Source organism: Miscanthus floridulus, chromosome 1, assembly GCF_019320115.1.
Source record: "Miscanthus floridulus cultivar M001 chromosome 1, ASM1932011v1, whole genome shotgun sequence".
NCBI lineage: Eukaryota > Viridiplantae > Streptophyta > Magnoliopsida > Poales > Poaceae > Miscanthus > Miscanthus floridulus.
Genome location: NC_089580.1, coordinates 176,203,477 through 176,218,146, shown reverse-complemented (window position 1 = coordinate 176,218,146; position 14,670 = coordinate 176,203,477). Strand labels below are relative to the sequence as shown.

The 14,670-nt window shown below is 44.9% G+C and overlaps 2 protein-coding genes and 1 non-coding gene across 8 annotated transcripts; 1 reads left to right on the top strand and 2 right to left on the bottom strand.

The window, feature by feature from the left end:
* Positions 1-1,348: 1,348 nt before the first annotated feature.
* On the bottom strand, positions 1,349-1,422 carry TRNAE-UUC (transfer RNA glutamic acid (anticodon UUC)). The gene has a single exon. It is a non-coding gene; the product is annotated as a tRNA-Glu (tRNA).
* Positions 1,423-1,540: 118 nt separating this feature from the next.
* LOC136549134 (uncharacterized) lies at positions 1,541-8,937 on the top strand. 4 transcript variants are annotated; one of them, XM_066540423.1, is made up of 15 exons: positions 1,541-1,849; positions 2,246-2,477; positions 3,107-3,186; positions 4,223-4,261; positions 4,355-4,373; positions 4,877-4,933; positions 5,504-5,631; positions 5,790-5,858; positions 6,122-6,207; positions 6,280-6,389; positions 7,535-7,585; positions 7,938-7,996; positions 8,239-8,283; positions 8,381-8,455; positions 8,570-8,937. In XM_066540423.1, the coding sequence occupies exons 1-15, from the start codon at positions 1,748-1,750 to the stop codon at positions 8,681-8,683; spliced, it is 1,266 nt and encodes a 421-aa protein (XP_066396520.1). In that variant the 5' UTR covers positions 1,541-1,747; the 3' UTR covers positions 8,684-8,937. The 4 variants fall into 4 exon arrangements, with proteins under 4 accessions (XP_066396520.1, XP_066396526.1, XP_066396524.1 ...); XM_066540429.1 differs by having other exon boundaries at positions 8,548-8,680; XM_066540427.1 differs by lacking the exon at positions 4,877-4,933.
* A 279-nt stretch (positions 8,938-9,216) lies between these two features.
* LOC136549118 (glucan endo-1,3-beta-glucosidase 7-like) lies at positions 9,217-13,438 on the bottom strand. Of its 3 annotated transcripts, none has more exons than XM_066540413.1 (4): positions 12,750-13,438; positions 10,464-10,843; positions 9,731-10,360; positions 9,217-9,643 (listed from the first exon to the last, which is right to left on the bottom strand). In XM_066540413.1, the coding sequence occupies exons 1-4, from the start codon at positions 12,823-12,825 to the stop codon at positions 9,434-9,436; spliced, it is 1,296 nt and encodes a 431-aa protein (XP_066396510.1). In that variant the 5' UTR covers positions 12,826-13,438; the 3' UTR covers positions 9,217-9,433. The 3 variants fall into 3 exon arrangements, with proteins under 3 accessions (XP_066396510.1, XP_066396514.1, XP_066396506.1); XM_066540417.1 differs by lacking the exon at positions 12,750-13,438 and adding an exon at positions 11,080-11,215; XM_066540409.1 differs by lacking the exon at positions 12,750-13,438 and adding an exon at positions 11,057-11,205.
* Between the last annotated feature and the right edge of the window lie 1,232 nt (positions 13,439-14,670).

The following is a 14,670-nucleotide window of genomic DNA, read 5'->3' as shown; positions in this document are numbered from 1 at the left end:
AATAACTTATGGAGCTAAAGAATAGAGACGGGCACCATTTTTTTTTTTGAGTTTGAATTACTCAACAATACATCAATCACTTGTAATATTTGCTTAAGAGGAAATGAGATGTGTTGTCATACACCTAACCACCTAGAGATAGCAAAAGAAAATGGCTACCCATCTCCGTCTTTGTAGGAAAGAAAATCCCTGTCACCTCTCTCCAAAGCTTGCAAGGGAGATTTGGGGAGTGTTTGGTTCCCAGCCATGCGACGCCACGCCATAGCCAAGACTGCTACACTGCTGTTTGGTTACTGATTAAAGTTAGGCAGCTACAACTTTTACTGGTTATATTTCCGCCATGGTTGTGGCGCCCGATTCTGCCGCCACCAAGTGTGGCGCCGCCACACATTGCATGGCGCAGTTTGGTGGGAAACCAAACACGCCCTTGATTCCCATCCTTGTCCCTACATAGAGGATAATCCATGTGCATTTGGTACATCACGAAATATAAATGAAAAATATCTAAACTAAGGGAAAATCAAGTTTTAGCACAAGCACGCAACTAGTGACCTATAAACTGGTGGGGATCCTCTCCCCGCGTTAATATCAAAAAAGAAAAAAAAAACTAGTGAACTGCAATGCACACATATAATTCACCAATCCCACTGTAGCATAAATACAAACTACACAACAGAGACATTATACATTCTAGTGATCTCTAGGTGCGTATATGAAAAACGCGCGGCGGATGAGGAGATCGGGGATGGAGAATGATCTCCGTACATGCGTGTAGACACATTTGATGTGGTATTTTTGTTTTGAGGCAGATACTCACAATGTGATGAGATTTACCGAATCACATTTGTTCTCTCCATTCTAAATTGTAAGTCGTTGTGGCTATATACCTAAATATGCATTGTCTAAAGTTAAAATACTCCCTCCATGTCATATTATATCTAGATATATAGTAAAATAGATGAATCAAAAAAGTCAAAGCGATATATAATTTGAAACGGAAGGAGTAACTTATAATTTGAAATGGAGTGACGAGAGGAGTTCTGCTGTGTACAAGAAAATATATAATTAGGTAACTTCATGCTAAGCTGTGTTGGCCTGCAGCCTGCTGTCTTGTTGGTATTCGCACAAATTGTCCCTCAGCCTCCAAAAAAAGGAGCAAGAAGACTGAAAGGTCATTAAAAAAAACTCCAACTTAAAAGAAGACCGAAAGAAAATGAAAAACTTCAAATTAAAGAAAAATGTTCCATTGCCGGGTTAAGAAAAAGGAGCAAGAAGACCGAAAGGGATTTCTTTTTTAAAAAACTTCAACTTAAAAAGAAGACCGGAAGGAAAACAAATTTTAAAACGATTCCATTGCCGGGATTTGAACCCGGGTCGCCTGGGTGAAAGCCAGGTATCCTAACCGGACTAGACGACAATGGATTTGTGTTAGAGTGAACCTGTAATGCTAGTAAACTATACTGATAGACGAACTAAACGCAGCCCAGCCGAAAGCCCACCAACCCCAAGCCGCCCGTTCTCAGCCTCTTGCAGTCTTGCTACCTGGCTGCCTGTCGCTGCCGCCCGCGCTCCTCTAGGCTGCAGTCCTTTTCTCCACAGTCCGCCCGCGCATTCTGTCGAACACCTCGTCCTCTACATGCTCATCCCCGCCTTCCCAATCCAGAACTCCTAAACCCTAGCCCTTCTTCCCGCCACCACCATCCATCCACAATCCACGCGGGCGATGCGGAAGAGGTAGTCTCCGGCGATGGCCTGCTGCTTCGTCCGCGTCGCTGCGGCGCCCCGCCGCCTCCTCTGCCGTGCCGCCGCTTCGCGGCAGCTCCCGTCGCCACTCACCGTATTCAGGAAGGTAAATGTTATCACTAAATCCGTTCTCCTCTTTTGGCGTGACGACTTGGGGGCGAAGTGTGTTTGTGGGATGCCCATTAACCCTAGTAGCACCAGGAAGTTCACGAGCCATCTACTGATACTTGGATTGCATTGCCATGGTTTATACTTTTATACTCAAGGTTATTCGATGTGCAAAATCGGAATTGTGTAGTTCGATTACTTCGTTAAGGTGGTAACCACATTATATGCAGTTTTGGACTGCCACTGATTTATTTTTGCTCATAGTTGCATAGCGTGTTGGATCTGTCGAGCATTTTTTTTTCAGCTTCAAAGTGATTGCTGTTCAAAGTTTATCATGATAACTTCAAGGATGCTAGCATCAATTAGCTGTTCTTAGTTTTCTCTTTAATATCAGGGTTTTCCGGAGCAGTCAGTTCTGCCAGTCACAGACTCGACTGAGTGTTTTCAAGGACCATCAGTGCAGAATACTCCACGCATTCCACTGTATGATGACAGCATATCCTCAAGCATATTGGACACATTGTCAAATCCGACTGAGGGTGTCCCTCATGCTGATCCTTCAAAGAGCAGAATAATGCTAGTTGATGGAACGTCGGTGATGTACAGATCCTACTACAAGATATTAGGTTAGTTTCTTCCTGATTTCTTCTTCACTGCACCGCTTTGTCGATCTGTGTTGCTTGCCTTCTGCTTCCTGTTTCTTATACTAGTAAACATTTAGAAAGGAAACAAAATGATGTCTATAACTATATACTTCCATCGGCAAATGGTATACTGGAACTGAACTACTGAATTGTTGGCCTTAGTTTTTGCATTATTTTAAAGCTGTAGAATAATCAAGGGTCATATACACAAAAATATAATGGAAAAAAAATCTTCACATCATGTTTAATTGAATAATTTCGTAATATAGATCCATTTATGTCATATCATTTACCCATAAGATGTGCAGTATTTGTAGGCTGACAGTTTAGCTGCTGGACTGCCTAGACTAAGCTAGGCATATCTGGTCTCTTGAAAATTGTCCTTGCTTTAATTTGTGTTATGCTGTTTAAAGCTTGTTTGACTAGCATCTTGTTCTTCTTTAGTTATGTTAGTGTAATCATGTCAAAGTTATGTCTGACAAAAGCTCCTTTACCTAAACCAAAAGCAACCGCTTGACATTGTTCTCTATTTTTCCCCCCTTCCTCATTTTCTCTGCATTTTTTAATTACTGAAATCTGCAAGTCATCTCTTTTTTCTTTAACATTTGTAGCACAGCTGCAGCACGGCCAGTTGGAGCATGCTGATGGAAATGGGGATTGGGTTTTAACTATATTCAAAGCTCTATCCCTGGTAAGTAGTATTGTTCCATAGTCAAATGGGGTCCTTGATCCTAAGAAGTTCAAATTCTACCCTTAGGTTTCTATTCCCTCCGATCCCAAACACAAGTTCATCTAGCCTTTTTCTGAAATGCACCAAATATAAATCCATTATAATTCCAATGCATTTTTTTGCTTCATTCTTCCGTATCTATCCCTACTTAAGTGCACACAGCACAGAGCACTCTAATCAATGCAATACACTTGCCACCCATCTTTACTGTAGTAATGATTAATGGGCAATATAGTCAATGGCTCAATGCACCTCTCACCTTAATTCTTATGCTCAAGTCCAAATGGACTTATATTTGGATCGGAGGGAGTATGCATTTTTACAGCTTTCCTAATTCATTTGTCACAAATAGAGTAAATGGACTATGAGCATCAATCCTGTCCTCTCTTTCTGTAGCAAAACTCTTATGATGTTTTGGAATTGTGGAATAGATACAGACTAGTTTACAAAGTCTACTAGCATGTATGTAGATGGCCATTTGACCATTCCATTGCGATTTTGGATTTGCTGGTAAGACAAAGGATTTGCTATGCACAGCTGACTGTTTCAGCTGTTTGGCATCTTAAAAGAGTTCAGTCTTCAGTATCAGTTAATGTTAATATAAAATTTACTTTTATACTTTCTGTTGTGGGTTCACATTTTTTTAGTACTCTGTTCCAAAATGGAGGTCATTTTTAGTTTTGTTGTAAGTGAAAATGATCTAAATCTGATCGAGTTGATAGAAAAATATATTAATATCTACAATGCCAACTAAATGCACTATGAAGACATATTTCATGGGAAATTTAACGAACTAATTTGATGTTATAGATATTGGTGCATTTTTCTTTAAACTTGGTCAACTTTAGAGAAGTTTGACTTAGAACAAAACTAAAATGACCTACATTTTTCTTTGAAGGGAGTTGTGAGGTGACAAACTACATATTAACATGTTACAACTTTATATTTAGCTTTGTGTGTTATTCATCATTGTGATTGTTCTGAATTCCTTTTGCAGCTTCTTGACATGCTGGAGTTCATTCCATCTCATGCTGCGGTATGCTCAGTTCTAGCATGGTTTCGACTGGCATCAATATCTGTTGTTTCCTCATAGCTTCCATCACTTATGATTTTCTTAACCCATTTGTAGGTTGTGTTTGACCACGATGGTGAGCTGTGCCCAGGATAATTCATATTTGAGTATACACATTCTGTTTAATGTTTTAATATTCATGCAGTGACTCTTATTGATCAATCTCTGCAACACACACTTGTCACATTTTTTCCTCAATAAGCATTGGATCTTTGCCATAATATAACGATTGCACAGTTGAACTTATTGAGCTTATTAATTGCACTAGACCAGCGTATTGATCCGCTGCAAGCTTTACCTTGCTATGTGATTTCTTGTTACCATTCACGAATTGTTTTATTCAATATATTTTCATCAGAGATGTTTGGTTAAATTTGAGATCAATTTATTTAGGGTCTTTATTTTTTGGGTGGGGTGGGGTGTTGGTTCTAGTTTTTCTTTTTCTCCTTGAATTTCTTCTTGAAGCTGAACATTCCTGGTGGATGAGATTGTGAGATGGACCTAGTATCTGTGCAAATTTAAAGTGATTCATTTCCTCAAGTTCTTAAAGCAACGAAGTCACCAAACTTTTCTTTTCAGGAGTTCCATATGGTCATTATACTGCCATGCCATCCAAAGAATGTCACATGGCAAAAGGTAAGAGTGTAAGATGTCTCAAGTTGATGGGATCATGGTAGAAGGTAATCTGTGGCTGTCAGTTAGCATCTTGGGGATGCATCAAAGATCTTGGACTGAGCCTCAATCCACGATTTGTGTTTGACGGCCTGGAGCCCTGGCTTGCACATAAGCAATGTTTTGTTGAACTCCATTCCTTGGTCAAGAAAGTGTTGGGTAGAGAGAAGTATGAATGGTATAGGAGTGTTGGGTAAACCAGTTTTGGAATATTGCATTTTGCCTTTTTCTTTTCTAAGAATTTTATGGCGCTTAGTTTCTTGGTTCTTATTATCTTTCCAGTTACTCTTTACTAAAGAAACGCGTAGAATATTGGAAGCAACAAACATACGAGGCATCAAGGGCATCTTTGATGCTCCAAGTTGGGAGGTCTTAGAGATACTTTGCTTACTCATTGGAAAGAGAGCATGCCAACACTTAAACTTTGATGTTTTCATCAGCCACTTTTTAGAAGATACCTTTGCTGTTGTATCATGTTACTCTCATCTTTTGAATCCTATAAAGAAACAATACCATTCTTTTCTCCCCCTTTAGGAATGACCTTTCGTCATATGTTGTACCCTGCTTACAAGAGCAACCGCACTCCAACACCTGACACCGTTGTCCAGGGCATGCAATACTTGAAGGCATCCATTAAGGCGATGTCAATAAAAGTAATTGAGGTAAAAATATATCAGTTATGAATTTGCTACAATCTGGGTAGCTATTTACTATTTATTAGTATGTTTGGGGAACATGCCATGTCCCATGTACCACGGAGCTGCATCTCCGTTAAATGAGATAGCTGCTGATATTTGGCATTGTCAAACAATTGATTCAGGTTCCAGGCGTTGAAGCTGATGATGTTATTGGCACCCTGGCTGTAAACAGTGTTTCGGCTGGTTACAAGGTAAACACTGGAGCCATTGGTCACTTTCAGTTCTATCCATCAACTGTTCATCATTGATAATACCTAGAATGTTCTATTCGAACTTGAGGTCTTGAAAAGATCTGACCAGAAAATTTACAACTAACTGGATCACCCATCCCCAAATGCGGCACCACATCCACCCACAAAACACCACAGGCATATAATATATTCTCATATATTTTTGGTCCTTATTTATGACGAGTGCCTTTTGGTCTTAAAATGCCCCTTGCCCCCTTCTGAAGGTACGGATTGTCTCTCCTGATAAAGACTTCTTCCAAGTTTTGTCACCTTCTTTGCGTCTGCTCAGGATTGCTCCACGCGGATCAGGGTAAGTTAAAATGGTTTGCAAGTACTTAACTGAATGTTTGAAATAGTTAAGTTTTATGATTTGGACATGCAGGATGGTTTCATTTGGAGTTGAAGACTTCGTCAAGCGATATGGAGCACTGAAACCCTCGCAGTTTGTTGATGTTGTTGCACTTTCAGGAGACAAAGCTGACAATATACCTGGTAGCCTTTTGTTACTGTTTTGTCCTATGATCCATGCCTCTTCTAACAAGTGATATCCTTTTTCCTTCTTTTTTTACTCTGGTAAAAAAGAATTATGTATGTGAAGTGGTGAGAGCTGTCTCACTGAGTCACCAGGTCGCGGGTTCGAAGCAGCCTCTCCGCAGATTTTGCGGGGGGGGGGGGGGGGGGGGGGGGGGGGGGGGAGGCTTGCCTCGTTTTTCCCTTCCCTAGACCCCACTCATGTGGGAGCCTCCGGCACTGGGTCTGCCCCCCTTTAATATAACATACTATGGGTTGGTTGGTCTGTTTGTTTCCTTTATATGAATGTAATTTCTGATTACTATTGGTGACAGGCAAGGAGATTTCATTTCTCTTTTGCACAAAGGTAACCAAGTACACTAGTGGCTATCGTCATATAGAAATAGTGCTTTCTTGTGCTGGATTGCCTTTGTTTTTCTAGGCCCTGTTTGGGACCACGGTCGTGGCCACGTGGTGCGATAGCTGAACCGTGGTTCCATGGCTGCGGTACTGTTAATTGGTCGCACAGTTCATTCTTGCAGTCCCGCACTCTTGTCGCTGATGCGGTGCTGCGTTTGGCACGATTCTCGCGGTTGGTGGCCGGGAATCTGATTATAGTCGGTTCCAAACAGGGCCCTAGTCTACTGTCGTCATAATCAGGAGTCCCACAAAGTGAAGATAAGATAACTACCTGGAAGAAGTTAGTGTGAAGGCGGTAGGAACTTTGGAAATAAAATAAAGACATCTAGTCATGTGCTCTTTGTTGTAGCTGTTCTTTATCGAGGAACAGATAATTTGACGATCTTCTACAGATATTCTTTCGTGCTTGTTCTACTTGTTTAGCTATTGGTTCTTTTGTTCTGTACTGCACTGTGTGATTGAAACTGTAATTTTAGCTGTTGAATAAAAACCTTTGCTGACCTATCAAATTAGCTATTAACCATACTAAGTCTATTTACCTTTTTAGCACAAATGCAATTTGTTCTGTGCCAATCTGCTTAGAACTGTTAACAGTGATCATCCATCATTCGTTGCCACAGTGCATCTCTCTGATCTAAATTTATCTTTGCTGGAACCTGTTGACCGAGATATGCTTATGATGTGATTGAAAACACTTTTATTTTCAGGAGTTGAGGGGATTGGAGATATTAATGCAGTAAAGCTGATAACTAAGTTCGGTACGCTTCTTTAAAAATCTTTGCACTTGTAAGACTAATTTAATCTGGGTTAATTAGTTTAATATTTGTATTGCTGTAGCAGAGTTTATTTTGTTATGTTTAGCTGTTGTTGGTTCAAATTCATTGATCTAGTACACATACTATAAAAATTGGATAGGTTTTAGAATCTGACATACACTCCAAAGTGGGAAGGTTTGAATCCATCTGTCTTTTGTAAATCACATGTTTAGCCTTGTCTGTCAACTTTTTTCTTAGGGAACACCAGCAAAGCATATCTGTTACCCTGATTATCTTAGGAGGTTTCAGAGACATAGCAATGATCTTTTTCTTTTTTTTTGAAAATTCTAAATAGGTTCCTTGGAGAATGTACTGAAATCCGTGGATGAAGTTGAGGATGAACGAATTAAACAGGCAATGTGTACATGATAACTCCTCCCCTTTGTTTCCTTTGTTTGCATGTATCGGCATCCACTTGCATCTGCACAGAAACTCTAGCAATGCTGGCTTGATTTCACTTCATTTTGTTATATGATGCCTTTGTTGCAATGGATTTGGTAAATGCATGGTCCTGAAAAGTTAAATATAATTTTAGTTCTTTCACTTGAAATTAATCTGGCATCTTTTTGATTGACATCATTGTGGGTTCTTTACAGGCTTTGATTTCTCACTCAGAACAGGCAATCCTTTGCAAAAGCCTGGTATTCTTTATTGATATTTCTGTGGATAGTTATTGCTTCGTTTCTAATTGTCAAGAGAACATCTCAACAAATTCTTTTCATCCAAACGACATTGTAGGCAACGCTGCGTTCTGATCTTCCTCATTATATGGTTCCTTTCAAGACAGCCAACCTTGTATTTAAGAAGCCACAGGTAACTTGAAATTAAAATTTAAGCACCATACCATTTTAGTTTCTAGGGATACTAGTGTTCTCATCTTATGTTCCTCCCTGCATACACTTTAGTTCTTGTCACATACTGCTTCAGGATGATGGAGTCAAATTCATAAAACTCTTACGAGCATTGGAAGCATATGCAGAAGGCTCCTCAGCAGACCCAATCATCAGAAGAGCAACCTATCTTTGGAACAAACTTAAATGATGATGACACTGATGTTTTCAGCGTTGACTAAAAAGGAATTTTACCAAGGCCTTGTTTAGATGCAAAAAATTTTGCAAAATGGCTACTGTAGCGTTTTCGTTGTTATTTGGTAAATAGTGTCCAATCATAGTCTAATTAGGCTTAAAAGATTCGTCTTGTGGATTTCGTCTAAACTGTGTAATTAGTTTTATTTTTTATTTATATTTAATGCTTCATGCATGCGTCCAAAGATTCGATGTGACGGGAAATGTGAAAAATTTTGCAAAATTTTTTGCAAACTAAACTGGACCCAAGGAGTTTGGATTCAAAGCCTGGTGACGTAGTGCTCAACACTAATGCCATTGACTTTTGTGGACTCGGCGGCCAGCCATACCCAAATCGCAACAAATTGTTGCTGGCATAGGTGTGCAGAAATGCATAAATCTAAGGTGCCGCTGCTTAGGCAAAGCAGCTCAGGTGTTTATATCACGCAACTTAGCTCTGTAGATAAAAAAAAATGCACAACATTGCTCCGCCTTTTTTGAGAAGAAAGCTCGCGGAATCCATCTGTTTTTTTTTTTTTATATCTCTGTACTACAAATTACAAAGGAGTTGCAGGCGGAGCTGTGGAGGCCAGAGCAGGGCAACCGTGTGGCTCAACATCCGACCATTCGACTATGCCTAGCAGCTTTCGTGAAGTCTAATACGGTGGTGAATCTATACGTACAACTGTGTGTTGCAAAAGCCTTCCGTCGCACACAGATGCTGTAACTAGTTTCCGGCTACCTTGACCAAGTACAGTAAAACACCAAACAAAACGAGCCGCCGTGTGCTGGCGTCAGTTCGCCTAGACACGGCCCCGCCGGGGATGTAGCACGAGCTGCTCTGCGGCAACTGTTGGCCCTGCGTGCTGCCTGGCACGGCGGCCGTGGTCTCGCAGAACCCAGTCGGCATCGTCCCTTTGCTCGGTTGCGGCGAGCCCTGCAAATTCAGATGGCATCAGTAACTCCCCTTTCCATCAATCAAGGGCAGCAGAGATGGCGAGCACTGATCTAGAACTGGAAGTACCTGTGCCGGAACCGGGTTCAAACTCGTCGGTGCCGCCGTGCTGCTGCTCTTCGCGAGCCCGACGTCGTAGTTCGCCGTCAGGTCTGTCTTGTACAGCCCGAAGGACCGCTCCGACTCGGGCCCCCCCTTGAGGTCTTCGTCGTAGAGCGCGAAGATGTACGTGTCCACCGACTTGCCTGGCGTCCGCGGCGTGCCGACCTGGGACTTGAGGTGCGCCACGAGGTTGGTGTTGTAGGCCTTGGCGTTGTCCACCGTGACGCCGGCCTCGTCGGCGTCCCCCTTGTACGGCCACCCGGTCTCGGCGATGACGATGTCCACGTCGCTGTACCCCTTGGCGTCCAGCGCCGCGCGGATGGCGTCCAGCTGCGCGTCGAACATGTTGGTGTAGGTGAGCCCCGACACGGCGTCGACGCGGCCCGCGTTGGGCTGGAACAGGCAGAACGCCAGCGTCTCCGGCCGCGAGTCGGAGGCGTACGCGAAGTAGGGGTACGGGTTGATCATGAAGGGCGCGCCGTTCTGGTGCAGGAAGTCCAGTACCGGGTCCAGGCTGCCGGTGAGGTTCGGGTGGAACGCGCCGGAGGACGGCGGGTCCGACGCCGACAGCACGGCCATGGAGTGCACGGTGGAGATCTGTACGTACAGTAGTTGCCAACTTGACTTGCTCAGGAACCGTCCGGCCAACCATGCGTCTCTAGAGGGATCACACATGTGTGACGAGAGGATATATACATGCCTTGGTGGTCGAGCCCGCTGGGAGCGCGGCGAGCAGGTTCTGCATGGCGGGGAGGAGCTGGGGCGCGAGCGTGGGGTCGCCGGAGTTGAGCAGCTCGTTGCCAACGGAGATGGCGGAGACGGGAACCGTGGTGGGGATGTTGGCGGCGGCCCAGGACGCCGCGGCGGCCGGGGAGGACGCGAGGTTCGGGACGGCGCCGTTGGGGATGCCCAGCAGGATGGAGATGTTGGAGCCCGCGAGCGCGGCCACCAGGTCCGGCTGTGGCTCGTACAGGCGGAGCTTGCCGATGGACGTGGACATGAGGAGGCTGGCCGTCGACGCCGGCGGCGGCAGGTTGTCTGCGATCGTCCCGTAGTTGACGCCGATGAACGACTGCGACGCTGTAAATAGTAAAGTTGCATATGAGAATCAAAGATTAGAGTGCACATGATTCATGAAGTGATTTCTAGTTACTATAAGCTGGCACACGCACACAAAACACAAATGACAGTGATTCGAATCGGATTTTAAAATTTCAAACAAAAACACAGATTTTTTTGGGGATGTGGCCAAATGGAAAAGAGCGTGATTTGTGGGGGCCGGCGCATAAGTACGTGGGAACGAGCAGTGGTTGTACATGTCAACGAGCCAACGATACGCACAGGTAGGCAGCCATGGCCTCTCTTTTGGCACCATCAGCTGTCATGCGTGCAGGTACCGCACAGGACAGCCACAGCCACAGTCCCACAGACATGACGGACTACCATAGCATTGGTGGCTGCTGCGAGTTTGGATTAGGTCCTGGTCTTTAGTCGGATCCTAAAATTTATGTCACATCAAATATTTAAATATTAATAAGGAACATTAAATATAGATTAATTATAAAACCAATTACATAGATGGAGGTTAATTTGCGAGACGAATCTATTAAGCCTAATTAGTTCACGATTTGATAATATGATGCTACAGTGAATATGTGCTAATGATAGATTAATTAGGCTTAATAAATTCGTCTTGTGAATTAGCCTCCATCTGTGTAATTAGTTTTATAATTAGCTTATGTTTAGTCCTCCTAATTAGCATTCAAATATTTGATGTGACATAAATTTTAGGAGAGCACACACCCCTTGCAGGCTGCAACTACCGACTACTCCTACAGTCCTACTACTCCAGAGTTTTGTCCAGGAGGCAGGAGCCGCTGATTTCTTTGCATTAATAATTGGGCAATTGGCATGCCCCTGCTAGATTCCCTGACCAACCGGTTTGGTGGACTCAGAGACAGTGTGATCCACGGGGTCAAAGTTCACCTAGTACTCGCCTTCTCATACCATTGAACCAATCCAATTTGAGCATAACCCACGCCACTATGCCATGCCAGAGGCATGAGCACTCCGTTTGAACTCTGAAGTTGCTTAGGAACTACTCGTCTACTCATGCTCCTCCTCCTTAATACAGTACTGACGCACAGTTGATGGTCTCACAACAGAACATGTGGCGTCTACTCTATTCTAAGTGCGTATCCACACCAATCAGTAGAATCCTGCATGGGCCTGGCATGGACTTGTGCACCAATTGACATGGCTTGGTTTCTGTGGAGCTCAGCGTCGCCTGCTTTGAGGGGGCAATTTCTAGGCGTTAAGAATACGACTGTGACATATTGGAAAGAGAAGCTCCAGTTCTCTGCAGCAAGGAATTTGCTGGAGAAATTTCATTTTCATGGTTAGCAAAAGCAGAGATCTCAGCAAATCCGTCCCACCCTTATAGAATAGCGAAAATTGTGCCATCAATCACCATCGGCTTTACACGCCACTTGGGGAAAAAAAACCAGCAGGAAAGTTCGGTAACTACCCCCACGAAAGAGTGAGCGAGCTACGTATGTGTAACGTGTAACGTATGCTGAATTTTGTGTCTCCAGAAATGATAAAAGCAATGTACAGAACGCTCAATCGAGAAACCAAGAAGTATGCCAAAAGCGAAGCTACTCTCAAAGCGAACTAAACTGAGTAGGCAACTAGACCACTAAAGTTTTCTGAGCACGATCTACATGATATGATAGGATTCAGTGTTAGGCTGTGTATACATGCCGATTTTCACCTTTTTAACAGACAAACTCTTGTAGCCTAAACAATCGATTCAGCTAACCGAGTAGAAGTATAGCAGTCTAGCAGACAATAATATGGATATTCTTTCATCCAAAAAAAAACATGGATATTCGACATTCAGTTTCTGAATGACGAAGAACTCTGAACCCTGGAGTGCGAAGTCTTCAAATTAGCAGGGAAAGAGATGGCACCAAATGAAACTTACTCGCCAAGCGGAAGAGGAAGAGCTCCAGGATCCCCAAGACGATCGTAGCAGCATCGTGCCACCTCCTGATCCCCATGCTACCGCTGCTCACTGCAAGTCTGCAACCGCCCTACGCAGCTACGCTCCTCCAATGGCTGGCTACCAGTGGCGAGGAAGAGACGAAGGCGCTGAGGAAAGCAAGGCGAGGGAGGCGGGGACGGGAGACGCACGCAAGGACTCGCGCCGTCGCTGGCTGCAGGCAGAGTCTTTTCGCCTACTGCGTGAATGAAAGAGGAAAAAGCGCGCGCGGCGACACTGTGGGCGTGGCAAGGACGCCAAGCGTTGTACGCGCAGTAGACCCTGGTCACCGTCTGCGGTCTGCCTCTTTTGCGCGTATATCTGGAATCTATCTGCCTGCACGAGCTGCGTGTTTCGTGCAGCCACGCCTGCTGGATTCTCTTATAGTCCTGACTGGCTCAGTTCGACCGGCCAAAAAGCAGAGCAGGGGGTGAGAGGAAAATGGAACCCAAGGGATCGCTTGCATCGGAAATCATGGCGGCAGTGCGCGTCGCGCTTTCGTCTTTGCAGAATCTATGGGGGCTCCGCGAATTATTTGCCCGGCCGGGCCGGGAGGATGTGCCATGTGGCTGCGCGCCTGTCTCGGTGGAAACAGTCGAGACGCGAGGACGTGATGATGATTCCGTCGTTGTTTTGCTCTCGGAGCTTCAGCAATCAACCTCTTCCAAGGTTTGCAATTATGTGCGTGCCATACAATACAACCATAGGCAGGGGTGTCATAAGCAGGGTTTTGAGTGGATGTTATGCGCGATTACGTTGTGGCGTCGGAGCAGCCACACGTGTAGTTATCGGCGCTAATTAATCGAGGCAATGGCAGGAGGGCATCAATGATCATACCGCGCGATGAGGTCAGGTGAAAAGGAAGACTCGATGCGCCAGGCAGCAGGGTCAGATGGCAACTGAAAAGCGCGTCTCGCCCGCTGATCACTCTCACTCCAATGGTCTGTGGAGCAAACCTATGGACTATGGTTTTGGGTGAGCTTGAATGCACATCGTGGGGTGTTGCTGCAGGCCGCAGCCATGATGACTGACGGATATGCACGAGAACCGGCCTGTGGATCATCGTAGACCATGAAGGTGGAGCTCGCGCGCGGCCCGGAAGTTTGCCCTCGGCAGCGCTGGATTGCATACACCAGTGGTCTTACTAACGACGAACAGTAATTTGAGCTCAGTTTGGATGCATGGTTTAAAGTTTAGTTGGCTAAGGTTACCGATTTTTTTATAATTTAGCCCTTTTTTTTTTGAAAGTTTTTCACAAATAGACCCCTGGTGGAAAGAATTCAGAAAATGGACCCTTAGCTCGACGCCATTGATGCTGTCGCCGAGCTAACACGTCTCGGCCCCAGCGTCCCTGGCGCCGAGGTCCTGGGCTCGGTGGATGACATGGCAGGGAGCTCGTTCGCGCCCCAGTCCCCTCGCCGGTTCCTGCTCCCGCGCCGCGCCCTCTCCTCGCCTTGGCCTCGCCCCGCCTTGCCGCCCTCCACCGCCGGCCTCGGCCGTGGCCGCCGTGCCTCCCGCGCCCGTCGAGCCAGACTCGCCGCGCGGAGCCCCAGACATCCCGTGTCCGCCGCGCGCCACCGCTGTCGTCGGCCGCGCCACCGCCGACCCCGCCACCTGCAGCGGCCGGCCGTGTCACCGTCGGCCCGGATCGTCGGCTTGACCCACGCCCATCGTCCGCTACGACTCCGTCGACGTCCGTGGATCAGTTGTTGGAAAGGTAAAAATTATGAATATGCAATGTACGTACTTAGTTGGCATTTGTTATTTACTAGTTAATGTGATCTAATGAGATATATATATATAGATACATAGGTACATAGATATAGTTAGATAGCTACTTAGATATGTAGTTACATATTTAGTT

What these genes read in the sequence shown, in the direction of transcription:
- LOC136549134 (XM_066540423.1), top strand. Translation starts at nt 1,748, where the DNA reads ATGGCCTGCTGCTTCGTCCGCGTCGCTGCGGCGCCCCGCCGCCTCCTC. An exon ending in ATCCTACTACAAGATATTAG is followed by an intron (nt 2,478 to 3,106) that starts GTTAGTTTCTTC and finishes TAACATTTGTAG; the next exon opens with CACAGCTGCAGCACGGCCAG. An exon ending in AGAATGTCACATGGCAAAAG is followed by an intron (nt 4,934 to 5,503) that starts GTAAGAGTGTAA and finishes CTCCCCCTTTAG; the next exon opens with GAATGACCTTTCGTCATATG.
- LOC136549118 (XM_066540409.1), bottom strand. Translation starts at nt 11,138, where the DNA reads ATGGTGCCAAAAGAGAGGCCATGGCTGCCTACCTGTGCGTATCGTTGG. An exon ending in CAACCACTGCTCGTTCCCAC is followed by an intron (nt 10,844 to 11,056) that starts GTACTTATGCGC and finishes TACTATTTACAG; the next exon opens with CGTCGCAGTCGTTCATCGGC. An exon ending in CAGCGGGCTCGACCACCAAG is followed by an intron (nt 10,361 to 10,463) that starts GCATGTATATAT and finishes CTGTACGTACAG; the next exon opens with ATCTCCACCGTGCACTCCAT.